This window comes from Neofelis nebulosa, chromosome 14 (assembly GCF_028018385.1).
Source record: "Neofelis nebulosa isolate mNeoNeb1 chromosome 14, mNeoNeb1.pri, whole genome shotgun sequence".
In the NCBI taxonomy this organism is placed as follows: Eukaryota; Metazoa; Chordata; class Mammalia; order Carnivora; family Felidae; genus Neofelis; species Neofelis nebulosa.
Genome location: NC_080795.1, coordinates 10061085 through 10071661, shown reverse-complemented (window position 1 = coordinate 10071661; position 10577 = coordinate 10061085). Strand labels below are relative to the sequence as shown.

At 42.8% G+C, this 10577-nt stretch overlaps 1 protein-coding gene across 3 annotated transcripts in view; it reads right to left on the bottom strand.

Moving 5' to 3' along the window:
* Positions 1-3934: 3934 nt before the first annotated feature.
* UBXN2B (UBX domain protein 2B) overlaps positions 3935-10577 on the bottom strand; it is a 28539-nt gene continuing 21896 nt past the window's right edge. Inside the window, exons 7-8 of one of the 3 annotated variants that reach the window (XM_058699642.1) lie at positions 9271-9432; positions 3935-4993 (exon numbers count right to left, since the gene is read on the bottom strand). In XM_058699642.1, coding sequence (XP_058555625.1) covers positions 4687-4993; positions 9271-9432 — 469 coding nt within the window. In that variant the 3' untranslated portion in view covers positions 3935-4686. Of the gene's footprint in view, positions 4994-7488; positions 8312-9270; positions 9433-10577 lie in introns of those variants that run through there. The other 2 variants (XM_058699643.1, XM_058699644.1) reach the window with 2 other exon arrangements.

Genomic DNA, 10577 nt, shown 5'->3' with positions numbered 1-10577 from the left:
GGACATAATTCTATGTTAAAAGTCATTTATTTCATGGGCTGCACATAGGGAACCCCTGATCATTTACAGCTATGAGCTTTAGTGCCATTTTGAGTGTCAAATATACTTAATATTTGTATTTATTTACAGTATGTTAAAATCTATGCAAATTAAATAAGTACTAGGTGTTTTAACATAAAGACATAAAGGGTGCTATTAAAGAATATCAAAATTGGGGCGCATAGGTGGCTCAGTCAGTCAAGCATCTGACTCTTGGTTTTGGCTCAGGTCATGATCTCACAGTTTATGCGTTCGAGCCCCACATCGGCTTCCACACTGACCATGCAGAGCCTATTTGGGACTCTCCTCTTTCTCTGCCTCTCCCCCACTCACACATTCTCTCTCTCTCTCAAAAATAAACATTTAAAGAATATCAAAATTAAGAGAATTTTTTTTTAATATTTATTTATTTTTGAGAGACAGAGCATGAGCAGGCGAAGGGCAGAGAGAGAGGGAGACAGAATCCGAGGCAGGCTCCAAGCTCTGAGCTGTCAGCACGGAGCCCGACACAGGGCTCGAACTCACGAATTGTGAGATCATGACCTAGGCTGAAGTCGGATGCTTGACCGACTGAGCCACCCAGGTGCCCCCAAATTAAGAGAATTTTAAGCATTATTTTCTCTCTGAAAAATAATTTCAAGAACATTGAAACTCACACCTGTTTGCTGATATCCTTGTCTGTTTATAAAGGTTATTTGGAAATCCGTAACTCCAGGTCATTTCTGCTTTCTTTGCTTGCGTGGAAGATTGGGCAATGGGAGTTAATTTAGAGAACAAGAACGATATAAAGTGACTAGTGAGAATTTTATCAGTTCGGCCAAAGTGAGAGTCAACCCAAAGTCAACAAACAGTTCCTCACACTAATTTCATTTCAAAGGCACAAGCGATGTGCAAGCAAAGTCTCTAGTATCATCTGACTTTCTGCAGCTTTTCAGTTGATGAGAGTTGCCATAAACTGCGGCACACTCCCAGTTAAATAAATTTCAAGTAAATTTCAAGTAAATTTCATTAAAATCAACTTTCGCATTTTTGAGGTGTCAGTATTAAAGTTAACAGATAAACGATGACGAGGCATCACATTCTACCGTAAAACATCAACGGCTAACATTTTATGTGAAAGGGAGCAAGTTAAGTAATAGCTACTGAGAGGCTAGTGGTATTTTAACTCTGAAGTAAGGATAGAATCCATACGAGAAATCAGACTAGAAGCAATTAGATTACACGACAGGTGGGCAGCATACCTTTCTGAATAATCAAGTAGAACATAAGGAGTTGAGGGTCTCAACCACGCCTACAGAACAAAGTTCCTCCTCATTCTTGAACTTGTAGAATCACAGCACCTACCACTGGGATCCAGACAATGTCGGGTGTTTCTCTTACTGTTGGCTTCTCAGGAGGGCGTTATTCTTCAGCTCTCTTTATCCCAGTTCTACCACGGGAAATGCCGGGGCCATCCACTTAGAGTTATAGGTGGCACCGCTCCTGGGAATGAATCAAGTCTCCCACTTGTACAATACTTTGTTCCTCTTCCTTTAAAACCCAAACATCTGGACAAATGTTTTCTGTCACCGGTGTCAGTTCTGTTAGCACCTCTGAATCTCTGTTTCAAAATATGTATATACACATTCTTCCAACATTCGGAGGGTCCCATTCTTAATTCACTGGTTGGTGACTTATTAACCACTTAGGACTTTTACATTTAAGGTACTGTTCTAAGCTCCAAGCGATGTCCCCAGCAGTGGATAGCACGGGCTATCTGGGGCGATAAAGTGAGTTCATATATTGGGATCCACAAAATGTAGGATGCCCCCGGGGTCTGGCCCGCGTCACAAATTTAAACCCAAGCTTGCTCTTATGGGAAATGCCCTTCAAGGAAACCTAGCACACACCAATCATAATCCTCTGTCTCAGCTTTAGCTAGCTTACCTTTCTCTGGAAAACAGGCCCTGCCAGTCTTGTAAGGAACCCCCCCCACCCAAGCCAATCATGCGTGTCTCTCAGTTGCCTCTTGTACCATCTACAAGGCTCACTCTTGCCCCAAATCCCTTGGGGTCAGTGCTCCAGGGCTTGTGAGGCTGTGTATTCCCCGCTCCACCCCCCCCACCCCACCCCCAACCCACGGATTGTTTTCCCTTAGGTAAAGGACATCAAGCTGTTGCTAAATAGTTTTACTTTCGTCACTTGAAAGGGGGGACAGGGTACAGGAAAGACCGTCTCCATGTTAGATGTTGGTAAAAGCCAAACAAGTTAACGAGAAAATATCAGGTATTGCTAATACCTATAGTGAACAGGGTAGTGTGACAGAGACAAGGGCGTGATTTTAGACTGAGGCCTCCCGAAAGGTCTCTCTGAAGTCACATTTACACTGAGATCAGGGTGACAGAGAGGGATGTTGACCATGAGTGACATCTGCCTATCGAATATGGGACCCTGCTCTTCCTAAGCCCTCAATCAATGTTCAACCCAAGTACTTATTTATCTATAGGCCTTATTGCAAATGAATCACGCACAAGCTTAATTAAAGAATATAAAGTCAGGGGCGCCTGACTGGCTCAGTCAGTTAGGCGTCTGACTCTTGATTTCAGCTCAGGTCACGATCTCGAAGCTCGTGGGTTCAAGCCCCCCATCAGGCTCTGTGCTGCCAGTGTGGAGCCTGCTTGGGATTCTCTCTCTGCCCCTATCCTGCTCACTCTTTCTCTTAAAATAAATAAATAAATATTAAAAAAAAAAAAAGATTATAAAGTCAGATTAGTTTGAATTGCCATAGAATACCCATGTACACACAACGTTTCAGTGACATCTACTAACATTATGGACATTTACAGTGTGTTCAAATTTTTTTTTTTTTAACGTTTATTTATTTTTGAGACAGAGAGAGACAGAGCATGAATGGGGGAGGGTCAGAGAGAGAGGGAGACACAGAATCCGAAACAGGCTCCAGGCTCTGAGCAGTCAGCACAGAGCCCGACGCGGGGCTTGAACTCACAGACCGCGAGATCACGACCTGAGCCGAAGTCGGATGCTTAACCGACTGAGCCACCCAGGCGCCCCTACAGTGTGTTTCCAAGGGGGAGAAAAGACCCAGCCTTCATGTTATCATATATTTTATGATATGTGTATCTAAACCATTTATTTGCATGTAATTTTACTATGTTAATAAAAATTATCACCTCATGTCAGGGACTGTTAAATCCATGCTGAGGATGAACATTTCTTCCTATAAGGTGCTACTCTAGCCTACTACCTTCTACGCTCAGAAGCCCAGACCTGGCTAAAAAGTCCAGGCTGCTGGGAGCAAGACCTCCACTCGGATTCAACTATGTTCATGCGTTCACGTTCAAGCCTACTGATGTTCTGAGTGTTTCCAGTATTTGTAGTTGCTACTGTTTAATCAACACAGACTCTGATGGGACACTAAAAATTACACGTTTACCATTCCCAATCCTAGGACAAAAATGACAAAATCTGCTAACATTAGAAGAAACAAGCCTTTCCCACACAGACAAAAATGAACATAACGGGAAAGATGTTAAACGTGGAAACTCCGGCCTGACACGCTGTATAATTAACAATGTTCTACAAGGTACGTGGAAAGGTGCACTCTGCAGAGATGGGAAATATGAACCAAAAAGAAACTTACAGTTGCATAAAATGACACGTGCTCATTTTAAACAATCTTCCATCACGAAGGTCAAAGCAGGAAAAGGCGTTGCCTTAAACATGATTATGTTGCTATCTATACTAACCGTTAATTTTTGGGTGCTACGCTCGTGCATGTGCACACACACACACACAGTTACACATGTGCATTGGGGCTCCTTTTATAAATCACTTCTTTGGAGTTAAAAGATACTTAAAATTAATACAGAGAATTATACAGACTTATACAAAATCATACAGAAAATTTTGCACCTTTATTTTGATGGAATAAAAACAACAACGGTAACGGGAAATTGAGATACCGTAGCTACAATTCAGTTCTTCTCTGTCAATCAAGAAGATACACTACAGGAAATTAAAGCACAGGCAAGGATATTCATGCTTTAATCTATGTCACTCAAATAAACCTGCAAATCAAGGAGATTTTGAAAAGGATTTTCAATGACTTTCAGTGAAAACATTCTTTATTGGTAAAGCAGACACTTAAACTCTTTGATTACATATGTCATGCAAACCAACTGCCCTCACACGTGGTTGTCTAACAGCTCGATGTAATGGCATCTTTTTGGGGGGTGATGATAGATCTTACAGGTTACGGTGACTCCAGTAGTAAAAAGAATTCGGGGAAACGACTCTAATGCAGCAAAACGCCATGTAGTACGTGTGAAAGCGTTGTTCTGAATGCCCAGTTCTCCCTCCTAACTTCTACATTGTCCAAGACTATCATATATAAAGATGGCAGTGGCTTTTGTATGTGCGTCTACAGGCACGCGACCTACGCGATAAAAAGGAACTACAGGAATAGCATTTCAAACAATTTTACAGGGTTTTGCGAATCCAAAATATGGCAACGCCCTTTAATATAAAATGTCCATTTGTTCCAACAGATGACTTCCTAAGGAAGATGATTTTGCTCCTGTGACACCATAGCTCGTTCCTGGTAAGCGTTTTAGCCTGCCATCTGTTCACAGATCCTCCAAGCGGTTATCAGTCAGTGGAGAGGAGCATGGCTTCCTTTGCTCGGAGAAGACTCAGGAATGACGTCACTCCGCCTCGTGACACTGAGAACAAGCTTCTCCGTGGAGGTGAGATAACACTTCTCTCCGTGGAACTTCTGCCAGCCCTGCCAGGGGGAAGACCTCTGCCACGGGTCAGTTCACCTCCCTGAAAACGACCAGAGCACCCGAGGCAGGTGGATCCCAGGTCTCCTACTGGCGCATTCACGTCACGTGGCAGTGAGTAGGCATAGTGCTTTCCCAGACACCTGGAAACGGGGCGCCGCTGGAACAAATACCTAGAAATGAGGACGCAGCGTTGCAATCGGGCAGTGGGTAGAGGCTGGAAGAGCTTTCAGGAGCACGACAGAAAGAGGCAAGATGGCCCCGAGTGCCGCTAGCGAGCGGATCTACGCATGTTAACGCTCATGAGGGCAGGAAGGAGGTAAAGGGCAGGGTAGAGAACACCCAAACTGCCATGGAGATTACGTAAACCGTCATAAACAGACTGTTAGAGGAAATAAGGGCATTAAAGGTGCTGCCAATGAGGGCTCCTAGGAGATGAGGAACATGCTGCTGGAAACCGAAGGAAAAGATTCTGGTTCCAGAGTGGCAAAAAGCTTAGCAACATGGGGTCAGCAGCTGTGCGGAAAGCATTAGTTGTAAGGGATACACCGAAGACATTTGTTTGGTTGAAGAGATTTCCAAGCAGAGTGGGCCAGATGCGGCCTGCTTTCTTCTTGCCAGTTACAGTGAGAGGTGAGAGGAGCCAGATAAATTGAGGAAATACCTGTTAAAGAAAACAGGACTCAACAATGACTTGCAGATTCTCAGTCTACCGAAATGACAAAGGACCTTAAGAGATTCCCTGTCGGGAAAGCCTGCTCAGGGGAAAGAGAGGAGGGTGCAGCTATGGAACCTTTCGCTAATACCCGAGGAAGGCCTGAATTTTTTTGGTCACACTATAGGTTCTTTGAAGAGATTAAGGGTGTGACTCATGGATCCTCTCGGCCTTCTCACAAAAAGCCACAAAGGGAGACGTGATCAGCTAGGAATGCTCTGTGCAGGGGCCTCTGGTCTACTGGACCGAACCCTCGTAACACGCACGCAAGATCCCCAAGTTTCTTCGGATGTTATACGGGCAGCTACTGCTCTCTTAGGTTGAAATCGATGGGGATGGTACGAAGTGAAAGACGGTCAGACTTCCCACAATTCCACAGGTAAGAAACAAGCCGATAAAACTGCTCAGGTGCCACCTTTCACAAGAAAGGAAAGACGGCTCTGGGAGGACACCACGAGCCTAGATGGTGCTGTGGGCCACAGAAGGCTGTACCCGGGATTTGAGACCTGATGGCGTGTGCATGGCTCACTTCTAAATTGCTTGGCATGGGTGGCTCTTTTTCTCGTTTGTCTGTCTGAACAGGAATGATGCCTATAAACCCTATTGTCTGCCTGTCCCACCATTCTATTTGGGAGCAGATAACTGTTTTTCTAGGCTCACAGGTGCACAGGTGGAGAGGACTACGTCCCAGGAATCATGCCCAGACCCTCACTCACACTTGCTTTAGAGGATTTTAAATGAGGCGTGGGACTTCTGAACCGGTGGGATCCAGGTAAGACTTTGCAGTCTAAGTCGATGCTGGAATGGGCTGACACTTTCGAGCATCTTTGGATGGGGTGACTTTCTGTGGGATGCATATGGATCCTTGAAGCAGGAGTGGGCTGTGGTAGTCAGGACGGCCCCCAAAACGTCCCTGTTCCCATCACCGTACCTATAAATGTGTTACCTTACGTGGGAAAAGGATTTTTGCAGAGGTGGTTAAGTTAAGCAACTCGAGATGAGACTTTTCTGGTAATTATGCTAGGTAAACCAAAGGTAGTCACAAGGGTCCTTGTAAGAGGAAAAGAGGAGAAGTAAAGTCGGTAGTAAAGGACTAAGGACAGAAGCAGGCATTGGCGGGACGCAGCCAGAGTGAGGGATGCCAGCAGCCTCAGAGGAGGCAGAGAACAGACTCGCCCCTGGAGCCCCTGGAGCCCCCAGAGGGAAGCTGTGATGTGCCACTTCGTGTGGGAAAAGGGACTTTTTAAAGATGCGGCTAAGGTTACCACAGACCTTACAAAGGGGGAGATAATCCGGAATTATCTGGTGGGCCCAATCCAATCACATGAGTCCTTAAAAGCAGAGAACCCTTCCTGTTGTTGTTAACGAGGTGTAATTAACGACAGAGAAGGGTCAGAGAGGCAGTATTCCTGGCTCCGAAGATGTAAAAAGGGGGCCATAGGCCAAGGAAGGCAGGTGGCCTCTAGAAGCGGAAACATAAGGAAAAGGTTCTCCTTTGGAGCCTCTCAAAAGGAACACAGCCTTGTCAATGCCTTATTTTAGCCAGTGAGACCCATGGTGGACATCCAACCTACAGAATTACAAGATCATAAATTTGTGCTATTTGAAGCCACTAAGTCTGTAGTCGTTTGTTACAGCAGCCACAGAAAACGAACCAGGAGTGGTGACCAAAGATGAAATGGTATCTGGGAAGAAGAAAAAGCTTTTCTATCATTCCTGATGTAGCCTACCTCATTCGGGAAGCAGCTGGCTTTGGCAGAAATGCAAATATTTATGCTGGTAGTTCTTTAGATCCAGTCTGGCTGACGGAATTTACATTTCTGAATTTGTACACTCGTTGTGCCCTGGAGTAGAATACATTCTGGGTTGAACACTTAGAACAGTGTTCAGTATATATAGTGGGTCCCCTAGAAAAATGTGTTGAATAAATAAATGAATGCGATCAAGACAGGCTCTGGGAGGGATTGTAATTACTCTAAAGTGCTCTTTAACAGATCTTCTCAAGAACTGCTGGCCTTTATGTCTTTGCTTCTGGTTTATGATGGTCATAGTTCTGTAAAATACAAGGCCAAACTGTATTTTTTGACACAGTAATATAGCTAAATCAGTAAAAAGGATGCGTACAATCTTAATAGGAGGAATAATTATACGATCAACGTATTTCAAAATCAGAACACAGATACTTTTCAGTACATGACACAGAAAAAATTTCAAACTATTTGATCACAAGATTTCTTGATGGCTGTTGCTCAATGCAGCAACTTTAGTGCAAATTTTACCAAACGCATTTATCAAAATGGGATTTTGTTCATTTTCTCTGCAAACAAATGTTGTTACATTAACACAGAGCATGTAACAAATTGGTTTGCCTGGACATTTACAGGCTATCAACATAAGCCAGCCCTGCAACTAAAACCTCAAACATATTTCTCTCAAAAATCTATTCCTCGTCCAAATTCATCTATTCTAAGGCTGGAAGACAGAATGAGAATAAAACCAAAATTTATCTGTATAAATAATAAAAATAGTTTGTTTTCTTAATGCTATACGCATTTTCCTTATTATTATGGCACATTATCTTTCCTACATGCTATTGCATGGGTAGGAGCAATGTTATTTTAGCTGCTGGAGTATCACAGTGTTAAGAATATCTGCTTCTTGTAGTGTCAGGCTTTCATCTGTTAGCTCTTTGTTTGGAAATGAAGTCACAAGAATAAAGTCAAGAGTTGCAAATTCAGGACGGGACTGTATAATAAAGTCCCGGACATCCAGGATCCTGAAGAAATAAGACAAAAATGATTTGTGATATTAAAAGTTTTATTTTAATGTAAGCTTTTAGCTAAAATTAGACGATGGTAAGTCCTAACCCTTATTTAAATGTGTTGTAGCTTTTAAAAACGTACATTATTTCAGTGGATGGATTTATCTTGGACTATAGATAAAACATGAGCATTCACTCTGAGTGTAGCTAATACTTCCTTTAACTGTAAACAGAGATAATCTTTAGGTGTTTTATACATAAAATAAATGTTAACAATGTTATTAACACTTTTTTCAGAGTATAAAATATCTTAGCAGCAGACGGCCCAGAAAAAGGTACTTTGAGTAGCCTGGGTCAAGATGAGTTTATAACCACCAAAGGTGTAAGTCATAAGGATCATTTTAAAAAATGACTTTCACATATCCCTGGTAACTCAACTAAGATTATAAATATATCCCTTAGAGGGAATCAATGAACAAATAAAAATGGTACCTTATGAGTACAACAAAAGTACAAATGAATGTTAAAATGACATTGAAAAGTTTATTGACAGTGCTGGTCAACAGCACAATTATACTTTATCTACACCACAAATTTATATTATGAAGAATCTGCTAAGTAGAAAGTTAACTCCAATCAGAATTATAATTTTTAAATGAGTAAAGTCCAAATAAAGTTTTACTATATATACTATATTAAACCAAATTTGATCCCACTTACATGGTTTTAGCAACAGTGCAAAACTGCAACTTTTAACAATTTCATTTTGGAGAGATACCTGAATTTGCATTAGTCTGTGAGCAGTTCACAGAGGATGTTCTAACACTGACCTTTCACACAGCTATGACCCTTTTATTTTCCTTCTGTCAAAAACATACTTAAAAAGTGTATCTAATGAATTTCCTATTCCTCTGCTCACGTCGCATAGTTTTATTTGGATGAGGAACCACGTGTAAAACTGCGATCGAGCTCACCTGTGTGTACTATTGAATCTTTGTATCAAACGACTCCCATCTGCTAATCTGATCTGAATTTTTGTCGTTGGCACTGAATCATCAATGAGAACAACGGCGTTAAGTATGGACTTATCCTCCTCTTCAGGAGACGAAGGGGTACTGACTATTTCAGGTGTAAGGCTGAGAAGGAAGAATTGAAGAATTAGAACACAAGTCTGAATACGTAAGACGTGAAACAGGAAGACAGTGGAATAATGACTGACATCCACAGCTGACTCTCAAGTTTTCCCGCCTGGGATCTGGACCAGCAAGAGTACGGCTTCCTTTGGGTCTCCCATAATTCCTCCAACTTCTTTCATTATACTAAAATTATCGTGTATCCTAGGACTCTAATTTATGGTTTATCCAATCTCTTTCAACAGCTTAACTCTGTGGGGCGCCTGGGTGGCTCAGCTGGTTGAGCGTCCAACTCTTGATTTCAGCTCAGGTCATGATCTCACGGCTTGTGGGATCGAGCCCTGTGTCAGCACAGAGTCGGCTTGGGATGTTGTTTCTGTACTTTAATGCTTTCTGTTTAAAATAGATTCTGGGGGCGCTTGGGTGGCTCAGTCAGTTAAGCGTCCGACTTCGACTCAGGTCATGATCTCATACTTCTTCGTGGGTTCAAGACCCACGTCGGGCTCCGTGCTGACAGCTCGGAGCCTGGAGCCTGCTTCGGGTTCTGTGTCTCCCTCTCTCTCTGCCCCTCCACAGCTTGCACTCTGTCTCTCTCTCCCTCAAAAATAAATTAAAACATTCAAAAATAATAAATAAATACATACATACATACATACATAAAAACCAAAAAAACAGATTCTGACCGGGGTGCCTGGGTGGCTCACTCAGTTGGGCGTCTGACTTCAGCTCAGGTCATGATCTCACGGTTCATGGGTTCGAGCCTGGCGTCCAGCACTGTGCTGACAGCTCAGAGCCCGGAGCCTATTTCTGATTCTGTGTCTCCTTCTCTCTCTGTCCTTCCTCCCCTTGCCTCCCTCCACCCCCCCCCCCCCCCCCGCCCACCCCCGCCGCTCTCACTCTGTCTCTCTGTTTCTCAAAAATAAAACAGGTTAAAAGAATTTTTTTTTAAAACAGATTCTGACCAGATAAGCTTCTTCTCAAAATATAAAAAGAAAGTACCAGGTGGGGAAACTAGGTAAGGAAAGCTGTTCAATGCATTTCTTTATAAGATGTGTGTATGTCAAAATGAATTTATGTGGAATAATAACATTTGAGAACAGGAATGGATTTACAAGAAGGTTTAGGCCAACCATATCACTTTATAGGAA